Source organism: Mobula hypostoma, chromosome 12 (assembly GCF_963921235.1).
Source record: "Mobula hypostoma chromosome 12, sMobHyp1.1, whole genome shotgun sequence".
In the NCBI taxonomy this organism is placed as follows: Eukaryota; Metazoa; Chordata; class Chondrichthyes; order Myliobatiformes; family Myliobatidae; genus Mobula; species Mobula hypostoma.
This window is the reverse complement of record NC_086108.1, coordinates 80,568,173-80,585,223: the sequence shown is the minus strand read 5'-3', so window position 1 is coordinate 80,585,223 and position 17,051 is coordinate 80,568,173. Positions and strand designations below refer to the sequence as shown.

Genomic DNA, 17,051 nt, shown 5'->3' with positions numbered 1-17,051 from the left:
AGAGAAGCTTCAAACATCAGAGGTTCAGAGAGACTTAGGAGTCCTTGTGCAAGACTCCCAGAAGGTTAATTTACAGGTTGAGTCTGTGGTAAAGAAGGCAATTGCAATATTGGCATTTATTTCAAGGAGAATAGAATATAAAAGCAAGGAGATAATGCTGAGCCTTTATAAGACACTAGCCAGGCCACACTTAGGAGTATTGTCAATGGTTTTGAGCGCCATATCTCAGAAGGATGTGTTGTCATTGGAGAGTTCAGAGGAGGTTCACAAGGATGATTCCAGGAATGAAGGGATTAACATATGAGGAGCATTTGGCAGCTTTGGCCTTGAACTCACTGGAATTTAGAAGTACGTGAAGGGATCTCATTGAAAGCAACCGAATGTTGAAAAGACTAGATAGGGTGGATGTGGAGAGGATGTTTCCTATGGTGGGGATATCCAGTACTAGACAGTACAGCCTCAGCATTGAGGGGTGACCCTTTAGAACAGAGGTAAAGAGGAATTTTTTAGCCAGAGAGTAGTAAATCTGTGGAGTATTCTGCCACAGACTGCGGTGGAAACCAAGTCCGTGGGTATACTTAAGGCAGAAGTTGATAGTTTCCTGATTGGTCAGGGCATCAAAAGATATGGCGAGAAGGCAGGTGTATGAGTTTAAGTGGGATCTGGGATTAGCCATGATGGAATGGTGGAGCAGTCCCGATGGGCTGAATGGCCTAATTCTACTCCAATGTCTTATGGACTTATGGTCTAAGATTGTTTAGATACAATTTACCACACATAAAGCCATGTTGACTATCCCTAATCAGTCCGTGTCTATCCAAATTCTTATATATCTCGTCTCTTAGAGCACCTTCCAATTACTTTCCCACTACTGATGTCAGCCAGTAGTTTCCTGGCTTATTCTTTGAGCCTTTCTTAAACAATTGAACAACGTTAGCTATCCTCCAATCCTTGGCACCTCACCTATGGCTAAGGATGGTTTAAGTATCACTGCTAGACCCCTGCAGTTTCTGCACGAGTCCTCCCACAAGGCTTGAGGGAACACCTTGTCAGGCCTTGGGAATTTATCCACTCTAATTAGCCTCAAGACAGCAAACACCTCCTCCTCTGGAGTCTGTTTAGGGTCCATGAAGTTGATGCTGCTTTGCCTCAGTTCTGCCTGATGGGAGAGGGGAGAAGAGAACAAAGGATGCCTGGGGTGGATGGAGTCTATGATTGAACTGTCTACTGTACTGAGGCAACGAGTAGTGTAGTCAGAGTCCAAAGAGGGGAGGCCATTTCCTTTGATGTACTGAACTGTGTCTTCATCTCTCTGCAACTCCTTGTGGGCATGTGCCCAGTTGTTGCCATATCAATAATCCAGATGGAATGTTTTTATGTGCATTGTTAAAAATTGGTAATGGTCTTTTAAAGCCAAGGTTGTCCATGAAGTCCATATTGTGAACTGGAAGGTGTATAGTAGTTTTCCTAGAGTGAGAGGAAACTAATTATAATTATGAACTACTGAGATGTTTGCTGTTAAAATGAAGCTAATTATAAACCAATATGTTGATTAACTCTGAATTTGTCTTATATAGTTGACAAATAAAAATGACTGCACCATCCACTGACTGGCTAGTAGGCATTACACTTAAGCAAGATGCTTCTCCCTTCTCTTCTTGAACACAAGAGATTCTTCAGATGCTGAAAATCCAGAGAAACACACAAAATGATGGAGGAACTCAGCAGATCAGGTAGCATCTATGGAGCGAATAAATGAGAGATTCTGCAGTACTGATGAAGGCTGTTGGCCCAAAACAGCTACTGTCTATTCTTGTCCATAGGTGCTGCCTCACCTGCGGAGTTCCTCCAGCATTTGGTGTGTTGCTCTACTTACTCTTCTTGGCTTTTTTTTTCTTCTTAGTTTGAGAAAGTCAAAATCTGTCTCTCCCAGTTCTCCCTGTGTCCTTAGCTTAGACATACAAGTGCACTACGCTCCTAGATAATGGTTGCCAGTAAGTTCACTTGAATAAGTTCATTTCCAGTTCTGATGGGTCAATGATCTGTAGTGCTAGCTCTGTTCCTTTCTTCATAGACGTTGCATGATCTGCTGAGCACCTTCAGCGTTTTTTGTTTTGATTTCAAATTTCCAAAATGTGCTGTGTTTTGCTTATGTTTCGTTTCAATAAATCTGGTGAGAGTATTTTCTTAAACTTCTGTCTTAATTTAATCTCAATCTCAAACAGATGTGTTGTTCTATTTCTGGACATCTGCTTTATATAATTTTAAGTTTATGTTACTAGGGTTGTGCACTAGGATTAAAACAAATGGAGTAAATTATAAACCTGAAAGAAGATACAGTATGTTTAATCTTCTCTGAAGGAAAAGCAGCTGAAAAATATGAGATAGCAAATGCTTGGCTTGGCTTGGAACTCTTCAGAAATTTCTTACACTATTTCTGCTTCCTCTTCCTGTGATATTGTGTTTGTATTTGTTTGTTCCCACTTAATGTGCTTTCTTTGTATTTTCTCTTGAACCCATCAACAAAATTTGCTTTTATTCCTCCATCTGTATATCGTTGTTAAATGTGAATTATGTTTGTCTTTTAATTTACTTAGTTTTACTAAATATTCATTTATTCATAAGTTATAAAGTAATTCAAATATGGATATTAAATTGCTTCGGAAAGGGAAGGATGAAAATGGAGCCTTCAAGTCCCACATCATACCAAGTGAACAACTAGCCATTGGCATCAGACACTGCTGAAGTTGTCACAGCCACCCAACTTGCCTAACAACCACCTTATGTCTATCAATCAAAGCTTGTATCTAATAGTCATATAATTTAGCTCACATTCCCACGTATCTCACAGCAGCACAAAATTGCAGGTATTTAAACTTGACAGTTAAATCAGTTGCACAGATTGCTTAATATTCACTTACACCTTCCCCTTCTCTTACCCAGCAAGGTGTGCACAACTATGTGCAACAGGAATTAACAAGAGAGAAGGAGACATAGCTACGTGTTAATATTCTACATTATTGAACTGCAGGAGGTTAAGAGAAGGTGTGTGTTGGAGCATAAAGTTTCAAACTGGCAACGCTGCTGCACAGTGATTTCTGTCATGATTTATTCGCCCTTTGTGCTGCCACAGAATATTTAGTAAAAATGTGCTAATCATTTTCCAATATGTACTCAACATACCATGTCAGCCAACACTGATGCCCTGTACCAAGAATGTGATTAATTCATTTTCTGACAAAGGATTGGAACTGAAGTGATAACCTATCCTTTTCATTTTACAATGATGACTGACCAGCAAGTTTTTTGTTAATGTCTGGAATTGTTCATATGTCAAGTATAATGTTTCTAACGTTTGATAGGAAAAAGGGTCAAATGTGTACGGCACATATCACCAGGATAACAGATGGCCTGCATCCAAGGGTTTTAAAGAAAGTGGCCGAAGAGATAGCAGAGCCGTTGGTTGAAAATTCTCAAAAGTACAGAGTTCGGTGAGGTTTCCAGTGGATTGGGAAACTGCAGATGTGACAGCCTTGATCAAGCAGGGAGGGAGGCAAAAGGCAGGGAAGTACCGTGAGCTCATTATCTGATATGATAGAGAGATGTAGCACAGAAACGTGCCTTTTAACCCTCGGTATTGGAGTCCATGCCTATCATCAACTACCCATTTACACTAATCCTGTAATATTTTTCAGAAGGCAATGAGTTAAAAGCATTCTAAATTCCTTTTGAACTTGTAGGTAGACAAGATTGCCGAAGTGTGGAAATTTCATGCACTAAAAAAATCAAGTGGGATTGCAGTCCATCTGCTTCGGAGACGGAAAGGAACCCGACCCCGAGATCATCACAAGTACCTCAATCTTTACCACAAATAAATGTCAAAGCCACAACATAGTACATGAACTTCGTATCGTTAACTTATGTGGAGACAATCCATCAATGGGTGTGATTTATATTGAATCAAATAAAATCAGTTTTATGACCTTACACAGGTTTATATACCACCCTTTTTATGAACTACACCACTTTTTCTGGACTATTTTGCAATTTTCACATTTTAAGAGTAAGCTAAGTTATTTTCTGAAAACAAAGGAAAACTGAGCACGTACAATATTATAGAAAATGTCTCAGTCCCATTCAATTGTCTAAAGATTTTCAATAAGATTGCATCATGGCAGTCTGAATGAATTCATGGCAGTTTTGGTCTCAAAATTATAGAATAATATTTAGATATGTTGCGTTGTCATTGTTTAAAGCGCTAATGATCATCTCGTTTTCGGGCTTATAACATTTTTATATGCTTTCTGCTCATATGAAGATAACAACAAATACTAGTTTCAAACCATCAAGGTTTTAAAGAAAATGAAAATATATATTTTTATATTGCGTTTTCAAGTCTGTTGGCATTCCAAAGAATTTCATAGTCAATGTAAAAATATAATTTTGATGTCATGCAATGTATCGAGAAAGCAAAACAAAAAGAAAGGAGCCGATGATGGAGGATTGTAACCCCAATTTTTAGAGAAGAAGAGATTTCAGGGCACAAGAATAATAATAAGGAATAATGTGTTAAGGTGAAAAAATTGCAGCCAAGTGCTTGGTACCCTGAATGCTATAGGTTTTTAATATTGTAATTATTTGTCTTATCCTGGCACTTCTCAAGCTGGTAATTGTGTAAACAATCAGGTTGTCACATTGGTTGATATATTCTGTATTAATGTAGGCTAATAATCCAATAAGAGTAAAGTCATTCAAGAGATTTGAGGGAAAAGTGACACAAATCAGCTGTGCGGGTGGCAGCCTCTCTGGAATAACAACACACCAGGCATAGCCAGTTTTAATGACCAGACTGTGGTTCTGTGTCCCTTGACAGCTGCCTACCCACGTTGCTGAAATAGGTGGGATGGGGAATTTAATCCATTTGACCAGCTGAAGATTAGCATTAGTGTTCTTTGCATTGGGGGAAGTGGGGATGGCAGTGCAGGCATGGGAGAGCTTGTTGGCAAGGTGTGACAGATAACATTCAGAGCACCAGAAACCCTAGGCTGACTCCGAAGAAATTCCCTGTATTTCTTTTCCTGCATGGGAGAGTCTGAAGCTTAACTTAGAACTCGTGTTCTGATAGAGTGCAATCTGCATAAATATATGCAACTGTAACGTTTAGCCTTCTGCTTTCAGAAAGAATATTCTCCAACCTTTCTTTTGCTTGTAGATTTTGTACTTTTAATTCTTTTCTATCTGCTTATGTTGGTTCTGATGGTTTCAGAAACACTTCAGGATGATTTATACTATTTAGGAGATTCAAACTCCAACAAAACATATTTTAAGAACATAGAGGGAGGGAGGTTTTTATTGTGTGTTTTAATTCACGGTACATGTTGTATATTATTAATGTGAATATTATATTCAGGTTATGAAGTAAATTATATTTTATCTCAGTCTGGTTTGTTTACTTATGCTATAGAGAGTTCCCATCTTTAATTTTTACACTTCCAGCTGTTTTACATGTACAGAGAATTCATCCCAGAACAACATCTCTGGATATGCAAAGTAAATATCACTTGGCTAAGAGGCTGTGTGGAGAAAGATGATTGTATTTACATGAAGCCTTCACAATATCCATGTATCAAAGTGCTCTGCAGCTAGGGAAGTACTTTAGAACTGATATAACTGCACTAATATACAAAATATACCACCCAAGTTCCAAAGCAGCAAAGCAATAAATACCATTAATTTTATTTTTTTGTGATCTTGACTGAGAGATAAATATCAGAGAGAACGCCTGATCTGAATAGCGCCATGGGACCTTTACAAACCTTCCTCAGTACTATGCTTGAATGGCAGCCAAGATTTTACTCAATTCTCTTAAGGAGTGAAGAAAGCATTATAAGAATAAAATGATGTTGAAAACAAAGATGGAAGAGTTTGGTATTAACGCGGGTCCTTTTGATCTGACAGCTTTTTTTTGCTCAAAGTGATGATTGTCACTGTTTATAGATATGATTGCACTTGAATTGCCACAGTGCTAAGGGATGAATTTCTGAAGTGTCCACTAAAGCAGAATTTCTGAAGTGTCCACTAAAGCTTTTTCAATCAATATGTAAATAACCCTATTCGAGAGTGGGCAACACTTATCTATCTGTTGAGAAATGAGGCTGAGTAAGTGATTGAATTGTTAGTGGAGGAGCAATTTGAGAAAATCAACCATAATTCTATTAGTTTTTAAATAGTTATTGAAAGAGGTCCACAAGTTTAATTCTTAAATTGAGTGAGGCTTATTTTGGTAGCCTTAGAGTTTTCTGAAGAGGCAAACAAGAGGATTGGTGAAGTCAGGACCATAGATGCTACCTACATTGACTCAGGGTCCCGTATGACAGGCTGGTCTGGAAGTTTAGGTTGCATGTGATCCGGGGTGAGTTAAGATAATTGGATACAGAATTGGTTTGGTGGAAGGAATCAGTGGTAATAGAGGATCATTTTGCAGATTGGAATGCTGTGACCAGCTGTGTGCCACTTGAGATCAACACTGGGTCCCCTTCTATTTTTCAGATATATTAATGATTTGGGTAGGAATGCAGGTGGCATGATTAGCTCCCCTTCTAGTGCCCCTTCCCTTTCTTCCATGTTCTTCTGTCTTCCTCTGTTGGATTCCCCCTTCTCTTCCACCAATCAACGTCCCAGTTCTTTACTTCACCCCCTTCCCCTCTCATGGTTTCATACTTCTTCCTCCCTTCCACCCATCTTTTTATTCTGACTTCCTCCCCCTTCCTTTCCAGTCCTGATGAAGTATTTCAGCCCAAAATGTCAACTGCTTATTCTCATCCACATATGCTGCCTGACCTGCTGAGCTCCTCCAGCACATTGTCTGCATTGCATGATTAATAAATTTGAAGATAACTCCAAAAATTTGAAGAAGGTTGCTCTAGGATCTATATCAACTGGGAAAGTGAACCAAGGAATAGTAGATGGAATTTAACTTGGAAAAGTATGAAGAGATCAATCTTGGAAAGTTAAACAGAGCAGGACTTACACAATAAATGACAAAGCCCTGGGGAGTGTTGTAAAAACACTAAAATCTTGGCATACAAATACCTTGTTTACTGAAAGTGGTGACACAGGGAGACAAAATGGTGAAGAAGGCATATGGCATGCTTGCCTTCAATGGATGGGGCATTGAGTACAAGAATTGGGACTCATTATTACTGCTGTATAAGAATATTGTATACAGTTTTGTTTAAAAGACATTTAGACAGGTTCATGGATAGGAAAGGTTTAGACTGAAGGACTTATACTGTATAACTCAGTAATTATTGAGAGTGAATTAGTTATGAAACAACCACCTCCAGCAGTTTTATACTTGACTGGATAGACCTGATGCTGTTAATATATAACGATCTTTGTGTAATGTTCTTTCTTTATCAGAGATATTCAGCTAGGCAGTAGCTCTGCTTTGCACCACTGGTGGTGCCTCTAATTATGAACAGTCAAAGTTATGATTGGTTTAAGAAGATGATATGTTTTTATCCAAAAGTAAAATAACATGGATGCTAGAAATCTTAATATAAGGGTTCTAATTGGAGGTCATTGATCTAAGATATTAATCATATTTTGCTCTCCCAGGGAAGATCTGTGAGCTATTGAGTATTTCCAATATTTTCCATTTTGTTATACAAATGCTCTTCTGCTTTTTGTATAAAAGAAAGACAGGGCAGCTAATGTTAAATCATGAGTAGATTTGAACCTTTTAAACTGTATGCTTACAGATCTATTTTAATCACAAGGGCTGTCCAAGTTCAGGAAGAGCACAGATGGGAAGCAAATGTTGCCAAGATAATCCTGGAGAAGGATGATAACCTTAGATCATAGAATTGAGTTTGATAAGAAAAGGATCCTGATGGTTGTGCGCAAAATGTTTGATTTTGTCAACATTAAGTTCAGCAAGAATTAAACCATGTGTTTTGTAAATATGGTTTATGCAAAAGATTCAGAGTAAAACTCTGTTTTAGAAATTCTTGAAAGAAGAAAGTCATACATTTCACAGAGGATCAATATCAGTTTTGATCAAAGTCATGGGGCAGCAAAGATGTGCATGATGTGCAACACCTTGCTTACTGTATATTTGATCTATGAATCTTGGGCATTGGAACAAATTGTGATCACTGTAAAACTGCATAAGAAATAGTAGTTGGCTTCTACATTCTCCCACTAGTAGAGTGATTGGGTAGACACCATCTGCCTGTGATAGTTGAGAGACAGAATTCTACCAAGAGTGTGCACCTAAGATAGAGTTTCTGGTGGCTGGGCTTCCCCAGAGAACAAACTTACCATGAAGTGCAACAATAAAGCTTTTCATTGCATTTCAGTACAAGTAACAATAATAAATCAATTACTAATTGCTATATTAAGTCATTCCAACCCTCCTTTGTAGGAAAAGCCTGGTAAAAGTGGTGGTTGTAGCCCAGTCCATCGCAGGAAAAGCCCTCTCCACCATTGAGCACATCTACAAAGAGCACTGCCGCAAGAAAAGCAGCAGCCGTCATCAAGGGCCCCCACCATCCAGGCCACGCTCTCTTCTCACTGTTGCCATCAAGAAGGTGCAGAAGCCTCAGGACCCACAATACCAGCTTCAGGGACAGTTTTTACCCTTCAACTATCAGGCTCCTGAACCAGCAGGATAACTTTACTCAACTCCACTCTGAACTGATTCCACCACCTATAGACTAACTTCCAAGAACTCTAAAACACATGTTCTGAGTATTATCTATTTATCTATCTATTTTTAAGTTGCATGCTTTGCCTTCTTTTGTACGTGGATTGTTTGTCAGCTGTTGTGTATTTCTTTGTTCTACTGTGAATGCCTGGAAGAAAATGAATCTCAGAGTAGTATATTGTGATTATATGCTTACTTTGATAATAAGTCTACTTTGAATATTGAACCCTGCAGTGGTCCTCAGCAATGACCCAGGTAGAAATGGTCACTCTAGCTAAAAATAGGATGAGCCCCTCACTTATATAGTTATGCAGCTAAAATCTACACCATTCACAGGCACCATGTTTGAAGTAGAAAATGAGTAAAAATGCATTTGCAATAATGTTCCAGCAGATACTGCATAAAATCATTGCACTCTGAAATTGTAATTCCAGGCTAGATTCACCAACTCCTTTTAGCTAAAGACAGTGTAAAGAGCCTGGACATGGCTATTGGACTGTGGATAATGCTGTTTAAACAAGATAATGTTTTGCTGAAGTAATAATTGTAGGACGAGTTTCTTCTCTTGCTCATACAAATCAAAGCTAAAAGGATAAACAGGAGAAAATCTGCAGATGCTGGAAATCCAAAGCAACACACACAAAATGCTGGAAGAACTCAGCAGGTCAGGCAGCATCTCTGGAAATGAATGGATGTTTGAAGTTTTGGGTCCGGACCCATCTTCAGGACTGAGTTAAAAGATGTATTATGTATTTATGTAAAATGCATATATTATATCCTTTTAAAAAAGTTAAAAGGATATAGGTTATCCAAACTTACAAAGCCAAGTCAAATATTTTCTATAAATACTAAATTTTTTTGAACAGAGTAAATGCTAAAAACCTGTAGCAGTTGTTTCCAATTTAACTGCAGGGCAATTTGCAAACATGTAAATTGGATTTCAACACCATTTTTAAAAATATCTTATCCTCTTTCCGTCACACTTGATGAAATAGTTACACAAAAGGTAACAGTTGAAAAGTCTCTTAGTGAAGTGCTAGAGAAGTCCAAATTGTCCAATGTCCTGATTCTGATCACAAAATAAAACCTGCACATCCACATAGATTGATACACTATTCGGTGGAGGAAAAGAGGGTATAGATGCAAGGGTGATAGTGAGGTGATGGTGATGCTCTGTTAGACAAAAAATGTTTCAAACAACAGGAAGAAAATCTGTTCATTTAAACTGTTAATTCTCCTTGCCACTAGCTGGCAAGCTCTTGTAACGAGAGAACTGTGCTTTAATTCAGACACCAGCTGGTGAAAACTGACAAAACTAAATCCCTGTGCTTCCTCTTCTGGGATAAGTGACACAATGCACGAGGTTACTCTCCTGCTTCCATTTGGAAGTGCAGTTGTTAGTAGACATAACTGTGCTGTCAACAGTAGCATTCCATACATGAAGGAGTCTTTGTATTGTTTGTGAATGTTTCATTTGACAATCACTCTGAGCTTAGTATTCATTGATCCAACACATGTGTAGGACGACCATCCACAATCCAAAATTTCAGCTGTGTGGCCCTGAGAGAAGTTGCAATCTCTGTGGGTTCTCTGCCAAAATTGGGGAAGTCTGTGCACCCTTATAGCCATAGATGAGCAAATATCATATTGTAACCATCTATTTCCAAGCAAGTGTCTTCCTTGTGTCTTTTCCCAACCAGTCTTCCCATCAAACAACCTTATCAAATTTCCTGTTCCAATAGATCTTTGCCCAGTTCTCAAAGTCTCTTTTACTCTTCTTTGCTCATAGTAGCACTTCGCTGAATGTACTATACCTTCTTCATTTCGATTGTTTAAATCTGAAATCTCCAATAGTGGTATTACCAGGATTTTGTCTGAATATATTGTTTCTCCGTAACTCTTATATTTATAAAACCCAGTACTCAATTAGTTTTGTACTGCTTTCTCCATCTGAGTAGCTGGGTTCAAGGTATATGAACCTAAAGCTATTGTCATATGCCAGTGATGTGTTCTCTTTTGGAGAAAGTTTCTAGATCTCTGCCAAATCTTTTCTGTAGCTATGGGTATACAGTTCCCATTTAAATGTTTTCCTATACCTCATGCTCCTGTTATACAAACAATGTGACTATTGAGCATCGAAGATCAGGGATGCCCTGGAGTGGAGAATCAATCTGCCGTCCTCCACTTTAATGATCGCTGGCTGCACTGCACATGTTAATTTCAATGAATGGTGTTTTCTCTGCAATATGCAGGAGAAAACATTTCCTTTAAATTGTTAGAGGCTTTTCAGTGAACAATTCAATGCAGAAATTTCCATTGCATTTTAATGAATTGTTTACTTCAAAAACAAATCTATCACACTGCAATAAGTACATTGCAAGCATTTGATTGTCAACTGGCTTCATTGGTCTGTCAAGTTTAAAAATATTCCCAAATGAAGTTTCTTTGGGGAGTTCAAACAGCTGGCAGGCCTCTCAGCTGGGAACTCTTTGACTTCTGACCTTCATCAGCTGTCAGACAATCGCACCAACTGCTGCACTGAGAATCGTAAAGTAGTCAATCCCATTTAAAAGGAACATTCTCACCGCCTTAACAGTTCCGATGCGAATGAGCCATCATGGGGTTGATTTGTTAGCTTTAGAAAGCAAAAGTAGCAAAAATATGATACTAGGAAACCTACTCTGCATGTAGCTGTGAAGAACTCCATTTGACCATGTTTAGAAATTTACCTAATCCCATAGTGGTTGATGCAAGTATTGTTGGTGGGGATGCAATTTTTGCACTGGAAGTCTGAAATTTACTACAGGATGATTTATTATTGTGTTCAGCTTTATTTTAGGAGATTTTTTTCTAGAAATTTCTTTCTAACATTGAAGTACAAATTAACAATATTTGGGCATAAACTAGACTTAAACCAGACCAATTTGTTACTAAGCACTTGCACAGACATTGCACTCATTTTTTGATGTCCTTTGATCTATTTTAAGGCTTCTTAGATGTTTAAAATAGATGTCGATTCTTAGATGTCTAACTTAGGAGATCAATGCGTATTCTAGGCCACATGCAAATTTCTCACAGACCAGTGAAATAATTTTGTAAGAGCTCTGCTCAGAGCTTTTCACCAGAATTAAATACTTAAACAATCATTTTAGTTTTCAAGCATCACACTAACCCACAAGACAATTTCCAACTTCACTTAAAATCTTGTTGATCATCTCCCCAACCTTTTTAACCCATTTGAGATCCAGGGCAAGATCGATAATTGGATTCATAATTGGCTCATTGGAAGCCAGCGGATAGTCATAGTTGAAGACTATTTCTTGGATGGGAGGCTCGTGCTAGTGTGCCACACAGGCCGGTGCTGGGACCTTTGTTGTTTATATTTATATAAATAATTTGGATGTTAATATATAAGGCATGGATAGCAAGTTTGTGGATGATAGTAAAATAGATAGTATCATAGCCAATGAAGAAGGTTATCAAAAATTACAGGGGATATTGATCAGTTAAGTAAATGGGCCAAGGATTGGTAAATGGCTTTTAATTCAGATCAGTGTGAAGTGTAGCAAATACATTTGGATAAGTACATGAATAGGAAAGAATTAGACGTACATTGCCCAAGTGTGGGCAAATAAGACTGGCTTGGTTGGCACCATACGGCCTGTTTCCATGCTGTGTACTCTAGGACTCTAACCCACTTCCCTCACCATCCTCATGCCCCAGAGACCAAAGGAAGTTAGAAATGAGCCCAGTTCTTGTGCAGGTGCTTAGTTGCTCAAGACCGATACCTGTATTCCTATTTGAGTCACAGTGACCATCAGCAAGTTGTTTTCTAAAATGAAGTGTAGTTCTAATCAGGCTTTGGCCCACAGGTTCAGATCAAGAGTTAATTCATTATCTCAGGTTTTCGTTGCCTAATTTTCCTTCCTGCAACAGATATCATCAATTACTGAGTACAGTATTCTGTTTCCAATCATTAGTGCACACCGAACCTGCATAAGTGAAATTGTCTGTTTTATGTTCCAATGTTACAATCCATACTTCCAAGGAAAATACCTTGGTTTCACTCCAAAAGTTAAATTTGTCCATACTGTTACTAGTTCTACTTTATGTGATTAGTAAATAAAAGAAATATATCACACAATCTATTCTTTAGGTGACATGCAAAAAATATAGCTTTTAACCTGATAGTTATGTATCCTTCATAAGAGAGTTATGATTTCACAAGAATTTCTGTCTCAGGTCATTCATCATTAATTTCTGAGATCATCTTTGGACCAGTCAAACTGTATTGTGATCAGAGCACAACTAGCAGCCGCTTAGTTATTATGAGCAAAGATGAAATAATATCCAGAAGTTTTTGAGTCAGTTCTTCCACTGTACCAATAATATTTAAAATGCATTATTGGATTCATGAAATATGTTTGAATGATGATTCTAAAACCAGCTGTTGATTCTTCTCTCTATGAATATTCCTCATGGGATTAAAAACACAGAAACTATTGGAAATGTTCATTATCTTGTTATCTAGAACTGTGAGTGCCTTAGAGCTTTGATCACCTTGTTAATGCCACAAGTCATTGGCAAAACTAAAGTGCTTCCTTTCAACTTAAAAGATCAAATTATAGGAATAAAATATCTTGGTGTACCAACATTCTAGAATGAAAATGTCATTAATCAGGACTGTTATCTTATTTTCTATTCTATAGCATTGGGAGCACAATTTCCCTCACTCATTGCTGAAAACTATTTTGACCAAGAGTTACAAAGAAACGTTGACCTATTTTGATTTCTATTTCTATGCTCTAAATGTGTCAAGAGGAAACCAAGAAAGGTTCCGACTGTTTAAAGTTGGGTCTTTAAATTTCCAGCAATTTATTTGCATGTCATGTGGGCTGTAAAAATAAATCTTTGTCTTCTTTCAATCTTGAATCAAATGTGATTCTACTTTAAAATGTTAATAAAATCTCCTTTGAGTGAATATAAATTAACTTCTCTGATATGGACATTGTTTTACCATTCTGTTATTTAATCCTAAATAGAAAGTAGTTAGAACAAACATAAGAAATAGATGCAGGAGTCGGCCATCTGCCTGCACTGCCATTCAATAACTTCATAGCTGATTTGGCTGTAGACTCAGCTCCATTGATCAACTTTTTCTCCATAATCCTTACTTCCATTCCTATGCAAAAATCTATCTAATTGTGTGTAAAATACATTTAATGTGATAGCCTCTACTGCTGCCCTGGTCAGAAAATGCACAGATTCACTTATCTCTGGGAAAAGCAGTTTCACTTCATTTCTGTCCTAAATCTACTTCTCCAAATCTTGTGGCCATGCCTCATTTTTGCTGCACTTACCAGTGGGAACAACTTTCCTGCCTCTGCCTTATGTATCCCTTTCATAATTTTGTATGTGTCTATGAGGGAGTGCTTTAATGGCAAGGTGGAGAAACAGAGGGCTCTTGGGGTCCAGGGCTATAGATCCTTCTAGGTTGCTGCACAGGCTGATAGGATGGTTAAGAAGGTGTATGGTTTGTTGGCCTTCATTATTCAGAGGACTAAGTTCAAGAGCTGTGAGGTAATGCTGCAGTTCTATAAAACTCTGGTTAGACCACACTTAGAGCATTGTATCTCTTCTGGTCACCTCATACAGGAAGAAAATGAAGCTTTAGAGAGGTCCAAAGGAGATTTTGGGAGTCTAGTACGAGAAGGCATGACTTAAGGATTGAAGGGCGCCCATTCAGAACAGAGATGCGAAGGAATTTTTTTAGCCAGAGATTGGTGAATCTATGGAATTTGTTGCCACGGGCTGCAGTGGAGGTCAAGTTGTTGGGTGTATTTAAGGCAGAGATTGATAAGTATCTGAGTAGCCAGGGCATCAAAGGTTATGGTGAGAAGGCGGGGGAGTGGGACTAAATGGGAGAATGGATCAGCTCATGATAAAATGGCGGAGCAGACTCGATGGGCTGAATGGCTGACTTTGTCTTATGGTTATGGTCTTATGGAGATTTGCCCACATGCTGCCTAGATTAAAGAGCCTGTCTTTGCTGACAGGTTGAGTGAGCTAGGGCTTTTCTCGTGTTTGGGCTTTTCTCTTTGGAGTGAAGGAGGATGAGAGGTGACTTGATAGAGGTACATATGATGATAAGAGGCATAAAGTGGACAGTCAGCAACTTTATTGCCAGAGTAGAAATGGCTAGTTTAAGGGTGCATAATTTTAATGTGATTGGAGGGAAAGTATAGAGGGGATGTCAGAGTAGATTTCTACACAGAGAGTGGTGGGTGTGTGGAAAGCGCTGCCAGAGGTGGCGGGAGAGGCAGATATATTAGTGTCATCGATGAGACACTAATGAAATAAAAATGGAAATCTATGTGGGAGGAAATGGTTAGGAGGTTGGCACAACATTATGGATTGAAGGGCCTGTACTGTTCAATAATTCTACACGTCAGTGATAATGAATGTGATTCTGATTCTGAGTTTCATTACATCTATAAGTGATTAAGAAAGTATCTTTTTTAAGCTATAAGACATTGGTATTGGACTCTTAAAAAATTATTTTCAAGTGACAGGGCACTAAAACAGTGTGTACAACAAGCTTCACATTACCTCCATTTACTCCAAGTTAGTCAACAAAGACAGGCATGTTGCAACACACTAAGAGCAGGATGGGATGTGTAGAGAGAGTACTAGAGCATGCAAAAGAGGGGTGGGGGGGGGTCAAGAAAGATAGAAACGAGCAGAGACAGAAAGTGCAGGTGAGAGGATGGAGGAGAAGTGCTCAAGAGGTACCTATTGCTCAGATAAGCAAGTCACATACTGATCCCATTCCAGAAGAAATTTGTTCTTGTACACAGATGAACCAAGTGTATGGGGAATATTATCATCTAAGCAGCCACCCATTGTTCTGGTATTGTGGCAATATTCTGACAAGAGCCTGTAGGAAGATTGTAATATGTAAACCCCAATGCCCCCAGTTTCTTTTACTAACTATTGACAGTGCAGGCTTTCTGGTTAGATTGCAGACAAACCAATTAGTTAGAGTGTTACCCCGTATAGTTCATGTAGGTTCCACAATCTGTTTCAGTGTCCTTCACTCAATGCAGGTAGTGACTCCCAATGCCAAGGGCAAACTGGGCTTCTTTGTGAAATCCAATTCAAGTAACAATCCCCTTAATGCTAAAAAAGCTGGCAAAAAATTTACCCTTCTTCTCTTTTTCATCTGGAACTGGCTGCACAAAATAATTCAATTGGGAATTCCATTATAAAAGACAATGAACATTTTTTTTTGTCAGCTCTATCAGCCTTCTGTTTATAAAGGCACATGAATATCTATTTAGTTGTAAACCCACAGAAGTGGAAAGTAAGCTAAGCAGATCTATCACTTACGAAAGGTTCAAAAGCTTACGGAAGGCTCAAAAAACTAGGTAATGATAGAGATCTAGAAGATTCTAAGGCTAGCAGGAAGGAGCTTAAGAATGAAATTAGGAGAGCCAGAAGGGGCCATGAGAAGGCCTTGGCGGACAGGATTGAGGAAAACCCCAAGGCATTTGACAAGTATGTGAAGAGCAATAGGATAAGACGTGAGAGAATAGGACCAATCAAGTGAGACAGTGGAAAATTGTGTATCGAACCGGTGGAGATGGAAGAGGTACTTAATTAATACTTTGCTTCGGAAAAGGATCTTGGCAATTGTAGGGATGACTTACAGTGGACTGAAAAGCTTGAGCATATAGATATTAAGAAAGAGGATGTGCTGGAGCTTTTGGAAAGCATCAAATTGGATGAGTCACCGGGACCCGACGAGATGTACCCCAGGCTATGTAGGAGCCAAGGGAAGAGATTGCTGAACCTCTGGCGATGATCTTTGCATCATCAATGAGGACAGGAGAGGTTCCGGAGGATTGGAGAGTTGTGGATGTTGTTCCCTTATTCAAGAAAGAGAGTAGAGATAGCCCAGGAAATTATAGACCAGTGAGTCTTACTTCAGTGGTAGGTAAGTTGATGGAAAAGATCCTGAGAGGCAGGATTTTTGAACATTTGGAGAGGCATGATATGATTAGGAATAGTTAGCATGGCTTTGTCAAAGGCAGGTCGTTCCTTATGTGCCTGATTGAATATTTTGAGGATGTGACTAAACACATTGATGAAGGTAGAGCAGTAGATGTAGTGTATATGGACTTCAGCAAGGCATTTGATAAGGTACTCCATGCAAGGCTTATTGAGAAAGTAAGGAGGCATGGGATCCAAAGGGACATTGCTTTGAGGATCCTGAATTGGCTTGCCCACAGAAGGCAAAGAGTGGTTGTAGATGGGTCATATTTTGCATGGAGGTCAGTGA

At 38.6% G+C, this 17,051-nt stretch overlaps 1 protein-coding gene across 7 annotated transcripts in view; it reads left to right on the top strand.

Annotated features, from left to right (window-relative positions):
• The window catches only part of LOC134354946 (BTB/POZ domain-containing protein 19-like), a 230,778-nt gene that overhangs the window by 188,229 nt on the left and 25,498 nt on the right, over positions 1–17,051 (top strand). For 2 of the 7 annotated variants that reach the window (XM_063064469.1, XM_063064473.1), the window contains one exon: positions 3,741–5,365. The exons of the other annotated variants lie outside the window; for them this stretch is intronic. In XM_063064469.1, coding sequence (XP_062920539.1) covers positions 3,741–3,875 — 135 coding nt within the window. In that variant the 3' untranslated portion in view covers positions 3,876–5,365. Of the gene's footprint in view, positions 1–3,740; positions 5,366–17,051 lie in introns of those variants that run through there. 7 annotated transcript variants of the gene reach the window in all.